Raw genomic sequence first — 18,126 nt, forward strand, 5'->3', positions numbered from 1 at the left:
TCACTTTTGGACAACTGCCTGTGACACAGAATAAGAACAGAGAGCTTAACAAAAGGACAATAAATGAGAGATGCCACCTGTGAAAGCGAGAGCCACGCACTGGAAGGAATTACAGGTCTCCAAAAAAAAGCTCTGTTTGCAGGACAGTTGGAACTTTTGGCAGGCTCTACATACATATATGAGCTCTACAAGAGGTACCACCGTTGAATCCAGGAGAACATGAGCAAGTCTGCTCAGAAATGAAACCTCTCCCAACGAGAAAAAGACACGTTGCTATCTATTCACAGAGAGAGCGAAGAATTTCAACTAGCAGAGCTGAATGGTTTAAATGGAAACAAAGCTTAACCTTGCCTTGCAATTCTGAGTGGGTTCCCAGACATCTGCTATTCCTTTCCCCCTCAAAAAAGGAATAATGTTTGGCAAAGGCTAAAAGCCAACTCAATTTCTGCTTGCTTCTCCAGGTGAAAGCAGTACTTACGTGGGCTGTGGGTTTCCACTGGCTTCACATTTAATTGTAAAGTTCTCATCAAAAGGGTAGGCAACCTGGGTTTCAGATTGCTCCTTGATTGTTGGAAGCTGTGCAACTGAACACAAAGAGACAGCAGATTAAATCCTTTTTCAAGCATAGCTGTGCACAGCTCAGGGCCTTTCTTTCAACAAGACAATGTCAGGATTACCTCACTGCTGCAAACTGTGAGGCTTGCCTTAAATAAGGGATGATTATCATCACCCTCCTGACATCGACAACGCTTTGCTCCCCAAATCTGTACGTGTCTATAGATAGGTGCAGATATACACAAAGTCACAAACTTCTGTCTTAATTCTGGATAAAATTACAAGGAAGACCATTGACTGCAAAGATGAGAAAGCAGCCTGCAGGACAAAAGTGCCACGAGCAGTCACACAATTACACAGTGATTTTTCACTATCTTTTTTTTTTTTCTAAGGGAATTAAAAGTGTCACAAATATCAGTGTAACAAAGCCACAGAAGGAAAGAGGTACTCTGCCATGTAGCTGGGGATAATGGGATCGTCACATCCTTATAGGCAGACAGAAAGAAAATTAACATCGTCTTTGGTTTCTCTCCAAAGTCCAGGAAGCTCAGAGCTGAAGCAAATGATACCATACCATATGGTTTCAAAGCTGAGCTATTTCAGGCCCACCAGCTTCACTGATCAGACACAATTCCTTTTTATTAAAACATAAAGACCTTCATTAAAACACATTAAGGGCTGGATGACTCCCCTGTGTAGGTACTTAAAGCCAGTGGTTGCCCAGACAGTTTGGCCTGCACTTTGCAGTCCCAGCTCTGCTTCTGCTTTACTTCAGCACAGGGAGTCACTTCCATCTCCTTCACTGATAAACAAATTCAGGTAGCTTTATGAAAACGTGCTAAAACCCTGCTTAATTGCCTTAATCCTCTGCAACCAGGGCTGCTCACAGCAGGCACCCACACTGCCAATGTCCTGCTCCGAAGCTGCTGCGCTCAAAAGCCTGCTGAGACCCTACAGTTCTTTTTCCATCAGTATAATTCATTCAAAACCCAATATGCTCGAATTTTGTTTTGCTTCATCCCCAGAAAGCAAACTGTAGTGTGTAATCCTCCTGGCCACCCAGGCAGTGGAGTCCACTGGTCACCACTGGGTTGTCCCACATGGGCCTCATCTCATTGAATGCACACCAACCATGTAGAATAGGCAGCTTGAACATCCCAGCCAGACAGAGCTGGTGCTCCCCAGGGTGGGGTGCAAGGCATAGGAGATTCTTCTCTGGGGATTCATGTGCATTCCAAGACATACACCTGCTCCTTCTCGAGGCGAGACGGCAGGTTGGAGACAAGTAAACACAGTTTCATGTACATCAAAGAAGCTTCAGGGAGACTCAGAGCCAAAATAATGGATTTTTGTGAAGGACAGATCTGACCCCTCAGAGCTAAGCAGTGCGTTGGATCTTGAACATCAGGTAGATGTTATTAGACAAGTTTACTGCTGCATCCCAACAAGTCTAAACTAAGTGCTTCACGTTTTTATCACTTCTAAATTTCCCAAAGGCCATGTTCTGGCAGAATTAAATTCAAAATGGAACAACTGAAAGTAGGATTTAATACTTTTTTCTTCAGGGAAAGGGAAAAAATGGAAAAAAATAAAATAAAAGCAAGCATGCCAAAACAAAACAGCAAAGTGTTCAGTAAATAGCTACAACTCACCTGATAACGGTATTTCAATAGCAGCTGCCAAACTCAGTACAAAGAAAAACAGGCATATGGTGATCCTCTTTGTGCTTAATAGCATCTCCATCACTCTTCTGTAAACAAGGAGTCCAAACAGAACGAGATATACCTTATGCTTCCTCTCACCATCAATTCAAATCAGATGTAAGATGGGAAACTGGGAGCCTAGCAAGGAGAAGAAACAGCCATATTAGCGGGTATTAACTTGGCTCTAATGAGGTTACTAAATTAAAGCAGTGCTTCAGGATTTGCAGCTAAATTGCATGAAAGTACTGTTTCCACTCCCCTCTCCATCTCCTGGATAAAGGAAGGTCCTATATTAAACCTCTAAAGTAAAATACATGCAAAAAGTAAAAATCAATTACAGAACAAAAGCATAATTATTTTTTGCTTTGCAATTAAAGTAGGAATAGCTTAAAATATGATATATTTGTAATTATTCCAGTTCATAAGTTTTTCTAATGAGAACTTTGTAAGTTGGAAAGTAATGTAACAGAGCTAATGAGAGAAATTTAGTAATTTAGTACATTAATGACCTTACTCATAAATCTCATACATCTTTTTATCTTTTATTTATGTCTTAAAAAAACATAAAAAGGACATTTAGTCCAATTTAGTTCATTAATAAGGAGCAGAGCAAGAAACATTGCCTTTTACTCCATTATCCCAGAACTGCTGCACGTAGGCTTTTACACATTCCATTACACGTCCTCAGCACTGCATTACAAGGTAAAAACGTCAGGCACCAGCCAAAAGGAGGAAAAATCTGTGCTAATGAGAGCTTAGGTGCCACTCACAGGGGAATAAAGGAGAGGGCACCACAAGTGTGGGTGTATGAAGGATTTCAGTCACCAGCACCACTTGCAAATATCAGCGAAGTATTAACAGGTGTAAGGTATGTATTGTACTGCCCATCTGCTAACACAGCACTTACAGCACATCTACCTCGAGAAATTCAGACTTCAGCTGTCAGGATCGTTTTGCAGGAGCAGTGTCCACTACTGGGAACTTTTATTCACTCAACTCATGAAACCTTCCTGGAAATCAATGTCCTCGAGACTAAAATCCCTGGTTTAAGATTGAAATTGGCCAGTGAGGGGACAAGAGACAGACATGATAATCCCATAAGCCTCATTTGTGTAGAAATGAGGCTAAAAGACAGATGTCATACAGATATCTTAGGCACTGAACTCTCCCTGGTGGAAGATGCTGGCTGACCTGCTCAGGGCCATGCTCATCAGAGAGGGACAGCACAGACGGACATGAGGATGGGGACCCTCTGACTGCAGATCAGCAACCAGCAGCAGCACACTGGTTTGAGGCAGAACATAATCAGCTCAGCTGCATTCCTTCTGGTCTCAGTCTGCAAGCAAGAGGCCTTTCCATAGTTCAGGCTTCTAAGATCCTTATTCCATGTCCCAGGTGCCAATACATGGTGGCTGCACAGCCTCTGCCCATACCTACCAATGGATCCACAGCCACATGGATGCTCTGGCAGCACACTCCCCAGCCACACAGTTGCACTTCAGGTTCAAATATCCCCCAGGCTCTCCCATCCATCCCAGCCTTGAGCTCTGCCACGTACCCAAACTTCAGGCAGTGCAACACTTCACTTCTACAGCCATTCAACTCCAAACCGAAATTTCTCATCTCGTGCCAGATCCCAGCAAATGAACAATTTAGCTACTGAAGTAATTTGGAGCAATAATTGAGGTGGCTGCACAAGAACTTGGCAGCAAAGGGCAGGTTTCGGTCTCAGCAGTGCCAAAGCACAGCGCTCTCCTGGGGCCCAATGTGTGCCAGATAAAAACCTGCAGAATCTTGACCCTGGTAAAAACAATGGCTCAGCAGGGAGCTGGAGCAGCCCCACAGCTTGCTCTGGATACTTGTTTTTTTTTTTCCCCAGGAATCCCAAATTCTCCTCAGTTCTCCTCAGGAGTTGTCCAAAGCATCCCTTGCACCTGGGTGGTAAAGACAACGGCAGAAAACCTTTCCTTGGCACAACGATCAGGAGTGCCACAATGAACGGTACACTTAGGATCCCTTCTCCTCCTTTTTCCTCTTCCCCCTCCACCCCCGTTCTTCTCTTCTCTCAGCCCCAGGCTTAAGCCAACTAATTTGAATTCACCACAAATACTTATCTGCAGTTCCCTACCTGCAATTCATTATTTACTGCGCTGTTTGGTTAATAGTAAATACTGATTGCTCTAAGGACAGACCATTTGTTTGTTTAATGAGCTGCCTATTATTTACAGTGAGCAGATCTTTCAAAATATCAGCATTTCTAAGGAGTGATGCAGTTCCAGATTATTTCTATGTATACCACCACTTCCAAAACATGCTATACAAACATTGGACGGCTAAACAGGGAAAAAAATTAAATTGTCATTTTTTTTCCTCATAAACCTTGTGAACAGTTTTGCCTACATGTAATTACTGCATTAAAATTGCTCATCAACAGTAGCAGAATGACAGCCAAAAATCCCAGATTAGAGATCTACTGCTTCCAAGAGAAATTACATTGTACTATTAAATATGGAATCAATCTCAGCTATTTGGTTCTCTCAAGCTATGCAAGATTTGGCTCCTGTATAAATTCTGTATGGCACAAATATTAATGAAAGCACTGAATTCCCACAGCTTAATATTGCTGCGTTTCTGAGCTGACCTTTTCATTAGCTAGAATCAGATTTAATTTCTCAGTGACACATATATTTCAAGACTGTTAAATAAAAGCTGTTGGTAATTAGAAGTCTCGGCCTTCTAAAGGGTGGCCCCAGTGACACAACAGAAAAACAAAACTCTGGAAAATAATAAAAAAAATCTTTCCTGGTATGAGAAATGAAAGATTTTATTTAATTAGATCATATGTTGCAAGATAAATGACCGTACAGCACAGAAGTTTAATTAAGCAGTCTTACTTTTGGATCTAATCACAGAAGAAAAAAATCCCAGCCCTGGACAAAGACAGGGAAGCACACTGCTCTGCTCCACGCTCAGCTTCCTCGGCACCGCTGCTCCAGAGCTGTTAGAGCACAGCTCAGTGCCAGCACCTCCTCTACCTCCCCATTTCCTTTATGACCTCCCACCAGTTTGGAAATGCCACCTTCCATCACCCGCAGCACCACTTAAATCCCAGCGGCTGGAAGAGAAAAATTCTGCATTTTCCACGCCCTGGGCAGGAACACCTCGCTGCTTCACTAATTAGCTAAGAAAGGTTGATATTTATGCCAGTGAGGCCTTAAACACAATGCTACAGCTGCAATATTTAGGCAGCTGTTGTCTGTTTTTTCCTCCTGAAAACAGATAAAATAGCACCAAAAATAATGACAAAGCACCACCACCTGTGGTCATTTATGTTTGGAAAGGATGAGAAGGAACATTCACAGGGCCCCATCATTTCACTCTGAGTGCTGATGTCATGCATAGCTTTTTCCCCTAAAAAGCACACACAGCAGTGAGAAGATAACCTTCACTTGACTCCATCCCTATTGCCTATTTTTGGAACTTGCTGCTTTCTCCGGAAAGCAGTCCATATGCAAATGCTGGAGATGATTAAAGTAATCATCCAAATCAGAAAGGTGCCCTTCCTTCTGCAGGGAAACATTTCCCAAGCAGGTATGAGGCTGCAGCACACAGTCATGACACAGCCTCGCTCCCAGGAGGCTTGGTGAGATGAGCCTATGCACCATGCACCTTGCCAAGGATTTTGTCAACATTTTTGGACTGCGCAGATCTAAGTTTCCAGTGCGGTTAGGCAAGATTTCAGCATTATTTCAGCAAATTCATGCTTTGAACGTGATTTTAACTATTGTGCCTTAACAGTTTTGTGATCTATCGGTTTTTAGGTCTTTCAATCTCAAGAAAACACAAAGCTATCACTAGAAATGTAATAGATTGCATATAAAGGATAAAGAAATACGCGTGCAAGGCTGTGAAATGTACTCCTGCAGTGCAAGCAGCAGTAAGACTGCTGATCCAATAACCAGTGTAAGTAGCATAACTAATTTCCCTGGGATGAGGCTTTAAGAAACAAATAAGGGTTCAGGGAGCCCAAACCTTGCCTGGTTTGCAGGAGGAGGCCAGCAGACGTGATGTCACCACCAGGCAAGCAGACACCAGCATAGCTGCTGCCTATCCCCAAGGCAAGGCCTGCTACCCCCAGCTGTGACACACAATTCATCCTTGGGCTGATTATGTGGAAACTCATTTTATGCAATTTCTGTTTGCAAGCTCCACAGGTTGGGAAGGGCAACATGTGCATCACCTGTCCTGCTGCCTTCCCATGGGGAAACACAGCAGCACCAGCAATCCAGTTCTGAACACATTGCCTATCTGCTTCCAGCAAAATCCTAAAATGCAATCCTGAGACCTCAGTACCTCTCATCCCATGTTGTTCTCAAGCCATTTACAAGCTCTAGGAGTAGTTAATGTTGTCTCTTGGCCATCACTCTGTCTGTGTAAGGATCCACCTGGCAGGTCTGATTTAATTTGTCCTGTGCATCTCACTGCTGGAGCACCATACCACTGCATCACAGGGTACCAGCACCATCTTTCTTAAAGCCTCACGTTATATACGGAGTGCCTGAAAAGCACAGAAACAGTGCTTCTAATCAGTACACATGATCTGCTCATTGGTAGCTGCTTGCCAGCATGAAGCTTCGTTCTTAGAGGCAACTAAGAATGTGAGCTCTGGCTGCCACTGGAGCTGTCTGCCAGAATCACCGCCTTGTGCTCACGTCTTCCTACCCTCTAACATCAGAAACCTGGACATGCAACACAGACTTTTATGGACCACCATAAAAACATTCCTCTCATGGGCTGCAGAACAGCCCTCGTTATTTTAGGCACTTAGAACCAAGAAAATACAGAAAATTAACAGTTATGAGCTGAGGGATACAGAGGAGCAGAGCTGGACAGGGACCTGCAAGGGGCACAAACTCAGCTTGTGGGGACACCAGGGCAGTCCTTCTCTGAGTAGGAACCAATCTGAACCTTCACACTCCATTTCTTCCAGCTCCTTGTTCTACTGTGGCAGTAATCTTTTTTTCTACTTTTTTTTTTTTCGGGGGAATATCTGGATTTATGATGGTGTACTTGAGCTGTACAAACCCCATCCTGCAACATAAATTGCTCTTGTAAGTGCTTTGCAAACTTCTGAGAGATATACAATGATTTAATTAGCAGGGCTTTATGTTATCTAAAGTTAAAGTAGAAATAAAAACACCCTACTGCAATTTCAGATTATATTTCTCCATTGCACAATACAGCACAATTTACATAACACATGTATCAAGCACCATAAAATAAGGTGCTTAGCTTTATACAAGCACAGCTTTACAGATGCAACCACAATCCAACCCCATGCACATGCTGCATCACTTTTCTTAAAAGCAAGGCCATTCAGTTCCCATTAACCATTGGAATCAGAGACTTCCCCAGCCCCAGCAGGTGATGCAGTGCAGAAGAGACAAGCACAACAGCCAGCTAAAAATTCAACTACTCTCAGAGGCTTTTGCCATTCTTTTTTTCTTTCCACTTGACATACTGCACCCCCTAGATGAGTTGCCTATATTTCTGGCTGAAACTAGTTTTACATTAATTGAAATTTTCATCAGCAATTAGCATTTCAGCTCATAGGTCAAGCATGAAGCACAAAATAAAGTACGGCAGCGGCGGGGCTGAATGACTGGAAAGGACAGCGCGTCAACCGTGCACCAAGGGAATGAAAGCTGGTTGCAGTTTGTTTTCAGATCAGACTGCCAACGACAGCCTCCTTTAGTGGAGGTGATGCAAATCCTCCTGATTGCAAAAGGAACTTGCACAGCAACAGCACTTTCTTCTCTTGTATGCTCATTCTCACTGTTTCAAAGCAGAAAACAATAGGAAAATCGTGAGCTTTCTCATGATTCACCTTACAGTGAAGCAATACCTCCTGGAGGAGCCTCACCTTGATGCCCAGCTCCCAGCAGTGCTGGCCACAGCTCAGGGCTGGGTTTGCTTCAGAGTTCCCTGTGCTCAAAACATGGTGACAACATGAACGGGAAAAAGGGTATAACTGCAAGCAAACCACCCCTACAAACAGCAGTAAACAGCCATTGTTCTTTAAGGCAAACTAAGTGGAAGTTGAAACAAGTCTCTTTTCGCACCCTATATTCCTGTATCCTCCTCCATCTTGCTAGAAATTAAAGTACAACATCAATAAGCATCCATTTGGAAGGGAAAACTCTGCCTGAATTCTGTTAAGTTGCATGAAATTGGAAAGAGAATCTTAATGTTCAACATCAGCCTCGCAAAACTGTGGCCTTCATTACCCATTCTGCCCGTAACGCAATATTCCTCAGAACAAGTGTGACTTCTGCTCACCAGCCTGTCTGCAGACATCGTGTACTAATCAATTACATGCGCATGGGGAAAAAGCGCTTTCCACGTTGTGTACGTGAAAACTGTGCCATACACTTTGCACAGAGCCCTCTACATAGCACCACAGGTTGTCCTTTTTTCTTTAGAAAAAATGAAGAAGTCACAAATTCTGTTGGTCACGTTGTTTTTCCATCTCATTTGTATGGCACACTAGGACAGATCCACCTCATTACTCTGCCGTCCTCGCCCGTAACTCACATCCCGTTACGCACCGTAGAAATGCTGATCAGAAAACAGCTCAGAAAGCTGCAGAGAAGAGTCACTTATTAAAAAGCCAAGCACTGCACGAGGCCTTTCATGCACTTCACTTTCCAATGCCTCTGACCTGTCTCCTGCCTCTTTTGTGCTCCCCTGCAGCTCTCTCTGAGCCTATACACATCCCTGGAGCACAGGAAACCCCCGAGTTGAGCTGCTGCTCTTATTTGGTCAGCAAATGCAGGAAAGGAATAAATCTTCCAACTACTGCATTCTGCTTTATTCCACTCTGCAGAACAGGCAGTGGGGGCCTTCCTCATTAGATCCAGCTGGAGCTGCAGGTGACACACTGCTGCAGTAATACTTCCATAACCCATGGATACCCCACACTGCAAACAGGCACTAATGGCTGGTAAAGGCATTGCAATGGGAAACTGAAAACTGCTTTTGCAATTACAGCCCATGCCCTTTGAGCTTTTCCCTCCTCTCTCCTCCTTCTCTTTTTATTTAGCTGCAGTTATTTAAAGCCCAGATCTCTGTTTAAGCAGCTGCCACAACCAGGCAGCCCAAGCAGCTCTTCTAATTAAATATTTGCTGCTGTGCAAGTTTTCTCTCCCCTTCCTGCTGTCCTCCTGGACAACGTTTGCTCCTGCAGAGATAGCAGGTCACCCGAGCACCCTCAGTCCCATGACTGAAGCATCCCAAATGATGCAACGCCTCCATGAAAATTAATTTTATGATAAGCACCTTGTCATTTGCTATCAAAGAGAGCCATCAATAATAAGGAAAAGAAATAAAACTTGCTTGGATTTAATAATCATTATTAAATTATGTCATTTACATAATTAGACTTCAGTAATAACTACTGACTACGGCATCTCTCTTCTATGACATGGAAAATTGGCACAGTGCTTCACAAAGCGATAAAATGATTTTTTTCTTCTATTCCCTCTCTCATCTATAACTGCAAGCATTAAGTTGACCAGGTAAGTGATGCCAGACCACAACAGCTACTGAGGTCCGCATACAGGATGGGAATGGAGATGGGTATCACAACGTGAAGAGAAGAACTGTTGAGAAATCTGAATTTCAAGTGGCTTTCTCAGACATTTGGAGTTTGTCCTTAGCCTGCAGAGCAGGATCCTGGGCACAGCCAGCTGCAGCAGCACCATGGGATGCTGTGTGCCCTCAGCCAGCAGCAGAGCACAATGGATATCCCCTCCCACCTGCACTCCCAGCAGAGCATCTCACGAACTGCACAGGGTTGAACACACACCACCAGGGCTGAATTGCCTGGGGGGAAGGCAGCTGGTGGCAGGGGGGTCACACAGCAGAGCTGTCCTGACTCATCCCTGCATCGTCCATACAGACTTGAAACAGCAGAGTCAACTTGATGTGAGCCCCACATTCCTCTATCTGACACTACTTGACATCTGAAATAGAACAGGAAAAGGAATAATAATTAAATGCTTGTTGAGAGTGGATGTTCGCAGCTCTCCTGCATGCAGACATGAGAGCGGGTTGGAGCTGAAGGGGTGCAGCACTGTGGAACTGAACAGATCAACACAAGACACGGATAATGAAAAGAAGATGGAGAGAGAGAGATTTGGGGAAGCAGGAAGCAGCAAGAAGAGTACATGAGGAAATTGGAGCAGACACCAACAAGCATGGTACAGCCATGTGGGGCCATGAAGCAGCTGCTATCAGATGTAGATGAGAGAGGGAACAGCTCCTAGGAGAGCACTGATGCTGTCAGAGCAGCGGGGATGCAGATGAGCTCAGGTTGGTGCTGGGCAGAGACAGACAGGGCAGGGAGAACGCATGCTGATGAAGCAGAATGCACTGGGGAGGGAATAAAAGCAGCACCAGGTCCCTGAGCACCAAGTGAGGAATGGGAGATGCTGTGGCAGTGACAGCAGCTGCAGTGATGGGAGAGCAGCATGGAAAGCACAGTGCCCATGGGGGGGATTGAGGGGGGGGGGAATCGAAACTGCTTGATCTCTTCCAGTGTCTCTACACAGTGCAAATTTATTGCAGAAATACTAATAGGAGCAAGCAAACTTCACCTGTACTTATTTATACACATAAAATACACACACACACACACAAGAACCAAGTGGTTCATTTGCATCAGTGCACGTGCACAGGAGGACTCTCATCTGCACCACACTGTGTGCTCTGAGGTCAGGAGAGATACGCCTGGCTGACATCACCTCCACAGGCATAAACCAACAAACAAACAAACCTGACCTTCTGTCTCTGTAGGAAACAAATTGAATTCTGCTTGTGTGCACCAAATCTCTTTCCCAGCCTTTCCAGTTAATGGAAGAGATTGGTAAAGCAAAGCAGGGCTGGGGTTAAAACCAGACAAGAAAACCTTGATGAAGTGGGGCATGGTATTACAGCGATATATATATATATATATATATATATATGGCTTTAAAAATGTTTCTAAATATCTGCAATTCAGTGCTTCCAGAGAGAAACAGAAAAAGGCAATGCCTGAAATGCCTCTCTTCTCTAATTCTTTCTCCAGTAAAGTGCAATCCACTGGCAGCAGGCAAATAAATGCAAACAAACAAATAATTCTAAGGAACAGACTCTCATCTCCAACTGTTGGGCTGGAAGCCCCAAAGTGAAGACAAATGAGTTTCCTCCTTCAGAGCTAACGCCTTCTGCAGATGCTAACCTTAAATTACATTTAAAGCAGTCTTGCGAGGCACAAGGACTACTGCTTTCACATTCAAAGAATCAGCATGTTCCCTAAATACTTAAAGCTTGTATAATCCGGGACAAGTTTGGGCACCCCAGGTGTTTGGGAGTGGCTCTCTCTGGCTTCTCCATCAGCTCTGGGGCTGCAGCCAGGAGGACCCACCCAGACACAGCCTCTTATCTCCAGCTCCACTTCTCAGGGCAACAGAAAACACACAGAAAACAGCCAGACTGGCAGAGAGCCTGGCTGCTGCGTTTCTAGAGCTGAGGGATGCATAGACAGGACCAGTGCTTCAAGATATCCCTGTGCAAAGCAGGCTGGGTTTAACCCAAGCCCTTAACGTGCCAGCTCAGCGTTCCAAAAAAGCTGCAGGTGAAGCACACGTGAAGCACTCAGCTCCAGTGTTTGCACAATGGTTTCACCCTCACTCCAGAGCTGACCGTTGCAGTTTGCTGCTTTCAACAGTTCTTCCACAGTGAATAGCCAGGAGTACATCTTTGCATTTCATCACCAGCACAGCACACCACCTTTGCTCCAAGGCTTTGCAGAAGTCAGGGTTGACCCCAAACCCATGACCCTAATGCCATCCTCAAAAGCCCTTGCAGTCCTCCACCAGAGATAGAGCTCCCTACAGTATCCAGGTCCCTCCACTCTCCTCCAGATTAAAATATCTGTCTGCCATGCTCCCTCCCTGCTGTTCTCCCCATGTCAATGCTGGGAGCACCACAGTGCAGCAATAAGTTCTGGGAAATTACCCCCCAGCTGGGGAATCAACAGCTACCGCAGTGGATGTCATCAGTGGGACATGGGATGGATGCTTGTAATTTTAAAGCATACATTTTATTTTATTATGCATTTATTCTCATCTGTACTTCTTGAACCAATATCTTCCTAATAGTTGCATTTTATAGCCAAGACAGAACTTCATGAGGTACAAACTTCTGCAGTATAAAGTCAAGCTCTGCGGTAAAGTCAAGCAAACACTTGTAGCAATTACATGCCCAGGAGATTTCATAACATCACAGAATTAACAAGCTGTCAGTTAATGATATATCACTCCATCTGCAATGGCTCCATCTCCAGAGAGGAACCCCACTCCATCTGCAATGACAATGACACAGCACAGTGGGGCAGTTATCACACACCAATATGAGATTCCACCTTATCTCAAAACATTTATTTCTGAAGTATTCTAGTGCAATTTGCTTCCATTTTCTCTCCGAGGAGGCAGTTTTTTTTGCAGAGCCTCTGGATTGGGAAAACGAGGTTCTGCTGAACAGAAACAATCTCAATGAGTAACAAGAGGCAGTTTTCTTACCTCTTGTGTCTGGCACTTGAAATCACTGCCACTTTTCTTTCACTACAGAGCAACTGTTTCAAAGGACCAGCCCCATCAAAGGTGAGGGATGGAGTCTTAACTCACAACGGGTGTCGGTGAGGATAAAGGTGAGAAGAGGTGCTCCAGCTGCAGATGTGTTACCGAAGCCATGGCTCTGCAGAGCTCATTATGCACACTGATAATTATTGTGATTAAGAACAATCCAAGAGCTACCGCCTCCACTATTGAAAACTTAATGATTGAGAAAAGCTCAAAAGATTTCAAGGAAAAGCAGGGTTTTTTAATTATTATTTTTAAATATTATTTTCCAGGCTTCTCAGCAAGGCCAAAAGTTACCAAAGCGATTACAAGCAATCCATACAAGGGGGTATTTGAGCTCTGCAATGAACTGCCTGAGAAGCTGCTGCCTTCAAGCTCAGAGGTGAGTAACCTTTCCTGTTTGCTGAAGGGATTTCCTGCAAAATCTGCCTTGTTGGTCTGCCAGAGAAACACAGGAAGCATACAGAGGTGGGCAGCCTGGAGCAGCACCCAGCTCCTTCTTTATTTCATTCTGCTGACAAATCTGAAGCTGACTGAAATCCTGCTGGGTGCATGGGCAATGCACTGGAACTGTATCTCTGCACAGAGCTGACCTTATCATTTGTGTATTGGTTTCTTCCAGCAAATGACTAATTTATACATGCAGACCCTAATGCCACAACTGTCTGACAAAAGATGTAAAAACAATCTGTATTGTTACAGAGTCTATTAATACGTATTAAAAGTCACACTGCAGCTGACAGAAGACATTACTGTACACAGCATAAAAAATATGACTATTATATTTAAAATTTTCTACTAATCATGCATCGCTGATTTTCTCAGAGTTTATAATTTAAACCTTTAACTGCTTTCCAGCAACATCATCAAGTCAAGATTTCTGATGGATGGGGAGCCAAGAAAACTCATTACAGTAACAAAATATAAAAAGAAAGGAAATAGGAACCTTGCACTGAAAAAAAAAAATAAAAAACAGAATAAAAATACAATTGATTTTTGAAAAATAAAAAAGTGAGAAATAGCATGCACCTGCTTCCCCCACTGCTTCATATTCTATTGGTCATAATGCTAGCACGGCACACAGCACAAATCCATGCAAAAGGGCACTGATGCCCAGCAGACAGACGGCCACAACAGGCGATGCGCTGCAGAACACACAGACTGGAGGTGACTTCTGTGTCCATGGTGGGCCTGATATCCTGGGCAATCAGACACCAGCTCCAATCCACCAGCACAGCTCTGCCTTCTGCAAAAGGCAGGAAACAGCCCCCAGTTCCTGTTTCACTCATGGTTTTAAGCCCTTTACTCAGCTCAGCTTATTTATAATTGCACTACTTGAGAGCCCAAACCCTGAGAGCCTCGGAAGCCCAGTGCAGGAGCAGAGGTCCCATTTCTCTCCAGAAACAGCTCTCTCCAGGGGAGGAAGCCCTTCAGGCATTGGGATAAGGTTGAGATCAGTATTTCAAGGGATTCGTATACTGTATTCACATTAATATCATACCCAATCTCAAGCAGTAATTTGAAAATCCCAGAGAGGGTTTTTGGTTTTATCTTCTTGGTTTGTGTACTCTCCCCATGCAGTGAGGAAGCAGATCCACTTACTAAAGCATTTATTAAACTTGCCAAGCTGTCTTCCTCCCCCCCCCCCACCTCTGAGCTACCTTGTGTGAATGTTAATCAGCACCATTACGTGGCACATCCTCTATGAAACGCTCACTGCGGCTCCCACACTGCCCCCAAAAACAAAATTAATAACCACTCAGGACGGAAAGTTAAGAACAACAATCTAAAACTGTAAGATATTTTATAAACATCTATTTTTCCAGAGATTCCTATCCTTTTCCCCCCTGGTCACATCACTCATTTCCAAACTCCTCACATAGTTGCCTTCAAAACAATCCTAAGGGAGCAGGCAGAGTTCTTCCCCTGTTGTATAGATGCTGAGGCACAGGGGAGATATTTTTTATGATCAAACACAGCACAAAGATTTCAGATAAGCAGACTATCTGAAGCCATTCTGTGTATGTGCAATCTCCTGGAGCTCCACATCACCTCAGGCACACGTGTGTAGGTAGATATGAATATATGCAACTACACATGCAGAAACATGAAGAAGAGGACAAAGTTACAGCAGCAAACCCTTTCAGCTCACTTGTCATCACCAGTAAGATTCAATTTCCAAAGCAGTGAGGCACACGCATCCCAGTGCACCTCTGTTCATCTCCACCCCCCCGCAATCAGCTGTATTTCTGAGGCCAGATGACACCACTCAACACAAGGACAGTTGGAGTGGTTGAGTCGGAAGAGCTCTCACAAACATCTCTCCTGAAACACAGGTCATGGCATGCTGAGATGGGAGCACTGCTCTTACTGAAATCACACCATTTCCTTCAGTAGCCTTCTCCAAAGGAAACCTTCCTAGGAAAAATCAATATACTGCTGTTGAGTTTCAACTTTCTCTTCTCTCCCAGACCTCCTTATGATTAGCAGTGCCTTCTGCAACACCAGCACAGAGCTTTTAAACTGCTCATTCCTCTCCTTTCTGTCACGCTGACTGTGATTAATCTGCCACCTCTTTCAATTATCTTAACAAGACCTTCTAGGAGGACTTGCTTCCTGGTCTGTAGATGCTTCTGAATTTAACATAGAAGATTAAGTAAATGATACAAGTAATTAAGAGATTCCATTAATCTAATTACCATTTACATCTAATTGTTCATATTATTCATTCAAATCTTGACTTTTTTTATTCCATGCTACTCAATTAACATTTTTACCACATAAACCCCATTACAAACCCAAGATAGGAACAACTGGGAAGCTTTTCTAGGAACTCTCCTCTCTGGTGTTCCCACGTGTGCCTCTCTGTAATTTTAGAACAAACCAGCTTGAAGAGCAGTCACTGACATCACTGCACCAGGAGCAATCTACTGCAATGCCAGCTCATTGCTTCCCTCCTGGTCTCCCTTTTAGCTCCAGTGCCTGGCTGGCACTGAGTCACACCTTGCACAAAGGCAGTCCCAACTCCAGATGATGGAGCTCTGGAGGTCAGAGCATTTACACAGTAGCACTGTGGGTTTTGCAAACAGCACACATTTGGAACGTGAATCACAGCAAATAATGCACTAGTTGCAGAAAAACTTGGACAGTATCAAACAAGTGGCAGGAAGCAGAAGAATTTGAATGCAAGCAAAAGCCTGGAAGTCTCTGGATGCTCTCATGAGTCTCATCCTGTTTTCAAGACAGAAGTGTTTTCACTGCTTCAGTCTTGGAGGTTAGAACTACCTGGAAAATTAATGCACTTGTAAGAGACCAGACTATTAAATAAGATGCTTCCTTCTCATTTATCCATTATTCCAAGGTTACTTTGAGTAGCTTTGTGCCCTCGGTGACCATGTACCAACTATACTTCCAAAGTGGCTCAAGTGTTACTGCATTCAGCCAACCCAATGTGCCATTTTCTACTCTGACCACTTCAGAACACTCGGGTTAGTTCAGCAAAAGCCTTTCAGATCTTTCCTGTATCTGCACAGTCTCTCTCTCTTTGGCAATAACCATTCTCACCTGCAATGCTCAGGTGACTGGGACAGATCACTTGCATCTCACCCATCCTGACACCTCTCACAGCCCCCCTGAATGGGGCACTCCTTGCTCTCTTGCACAGAGCCATTCCCAAAGCACTGGAATTAAGCCACTTCAAAAATAAAAATAAATACATCCCAAAGGAACTGATTTAACGGCAGATAGAAAACATTTCTCCTTGCATGTTTGTAAAAATGCAGGTAACACACAGGGAATGCTTTCCACATCTTTTGAGTCACAAAACACATCCCGGTGTTGGGTTAAAGACATCCATTACATCAAGAGGTAGACTCAGACTTATCACTAGTGTGCCTCCAGATAGAGAGGTGATACTGTGATTAATTTCAATCCATCAGAATAATGTTTAATTATTAACAACATTCATCCCCCAGCTCACTTGAATTATTAATGCTTGATTATCTATTAATTGATTGTATTATTTTTTCATCAAGTGCTGGAGTTTCTCTCTATAACTATTTCTGCTCCAGCTCTTTCACCACCCTGAAATCACCACAGCCCTACTAAGGGCAGTGAACTCATCAAGTAGTGAGAAATTAGCAATTGTATCTCATCTGCATCAGAAACTGGGCTTGTGAGAAAGTCCATCCATATGAAAAGAAAATACCTTTCATTCCAAGGCTATTATCAGTAGTGACAGCTTAATTTTCATACACTGTGCCCTTCAGTGTACCACTGCATACAGACAAACTTCAGGCCAGCAGAGAAAAGCAATCATCTTCTAAAGGCCAACATCTGCTGTGTTGCAGCTCACAGTACAATTTGCTCCTCTTGGCAGTGAAATATTTAAATGTACAGAAAGCAAAAAGGTGCAGTTTTTTTCCAAGGGAGATCAGTACAGAATTCTCTCTAACCTGGATATGAGAAACTTCATACTTGAATATACCCAGATGCAATTTAGCATAAAACCATAAGATTGTAGTGTGCATATCACAGCATCAGGGAAACCAACTGCATTAAGGTTACTAAAATGAAACTTGTCTTCTGATCATTGCATTCAGCAGTGCACAGGAGACGGACCAAAGAGGGCAATGAGGACTCCCATGGCATTAAGGGCAGTAGTGGGCAGCATGGTAACACGTTGCAAACATGTGTATAGCATTCTCATACAGCTTACAAAACAAAATACACGTTATTAATCAAATCTGAATGAGAGAATTTAGGATGAAAAGTTGCATGAAAATTGGCTTTCAAGGATGAAGGACTGAGAGATTCATCCAGACACACAGTGACACGTTGCACAACCAGAAACCACGAGGGAATGAAACGGACCAGAAACAACACTTGGATGACCTTTGTGCTCAAGCTGAAGAGAGTGATGAGCAATGAGGAGATTATTATTTTTTACATACAGCATATTAAAAGCTTACTGACACGCAATTCATAGAAATAATGAATATTTAAATTTAGCTCATATTAAAAAATCTTATTAAATGTTTTATTTTGCCATCCCTAATGAAACAAACAAAAAAAAAGAGTAGTGATTCCTAATGATATACGTGGCACACAAGCAAGATTGCTGGACATAATGGATAATGCTGGACCAGATGCACACATGGACCAGATGCACACATGGACCAGATGCA

The 18,126-nt window shown here is 43.6% G+C and overlaps 1 protein-coding gene across 4 annotated transcripts in view; it reads right to left on the reverse strand.

The window, feature by feature from the left end:
• CHL1 (cell adhesion molecule L1 like) overlaps positions 1-18,126 on the reverse strand; it is a 108,732-nt gene that overhangs the window by 46,689 nt on the left and 43,917 nt on the right. For all 4 annotated transcript variants that reach the window (XM_042823716.1, XM_042823717.1, XM_042823719.1 and 1 more), the window contains exons 3-4: positions 2,208-2,396; positions 479-584 (exon numbers count right to left, since the gene is read on the reverse strand). In XM_042823716.1, the coding sequence (XP_042679650.1) occupies positions 479-584; positions 2,208-2,298 (197 nt within the window). In that variant the 5' untranslated portion in view covers positions 2,299-2,396. The remainder of the gene's footprint in view (positions 1-478; positions 585-2,207; positions 2,397-18,126) is intronic.

The sequence above is a fragment of the Centrocercus urophasianus genome, unplaced genomic scaffold (genome assembly GCF_019232065.1).
Source record: "Centrocercus urophasianus isolate 14NV4802_14NV808 unplaced genomic scaffold, USGS_Curo_1.0 seq_22, whole genome shotgun sequence".
Lineage (NCBI taxonomy): Eukaryota > Metazoa > Chordata > Aves > Galliformes > Phasianidae > Centrocercus > Centrocercus urophasianus.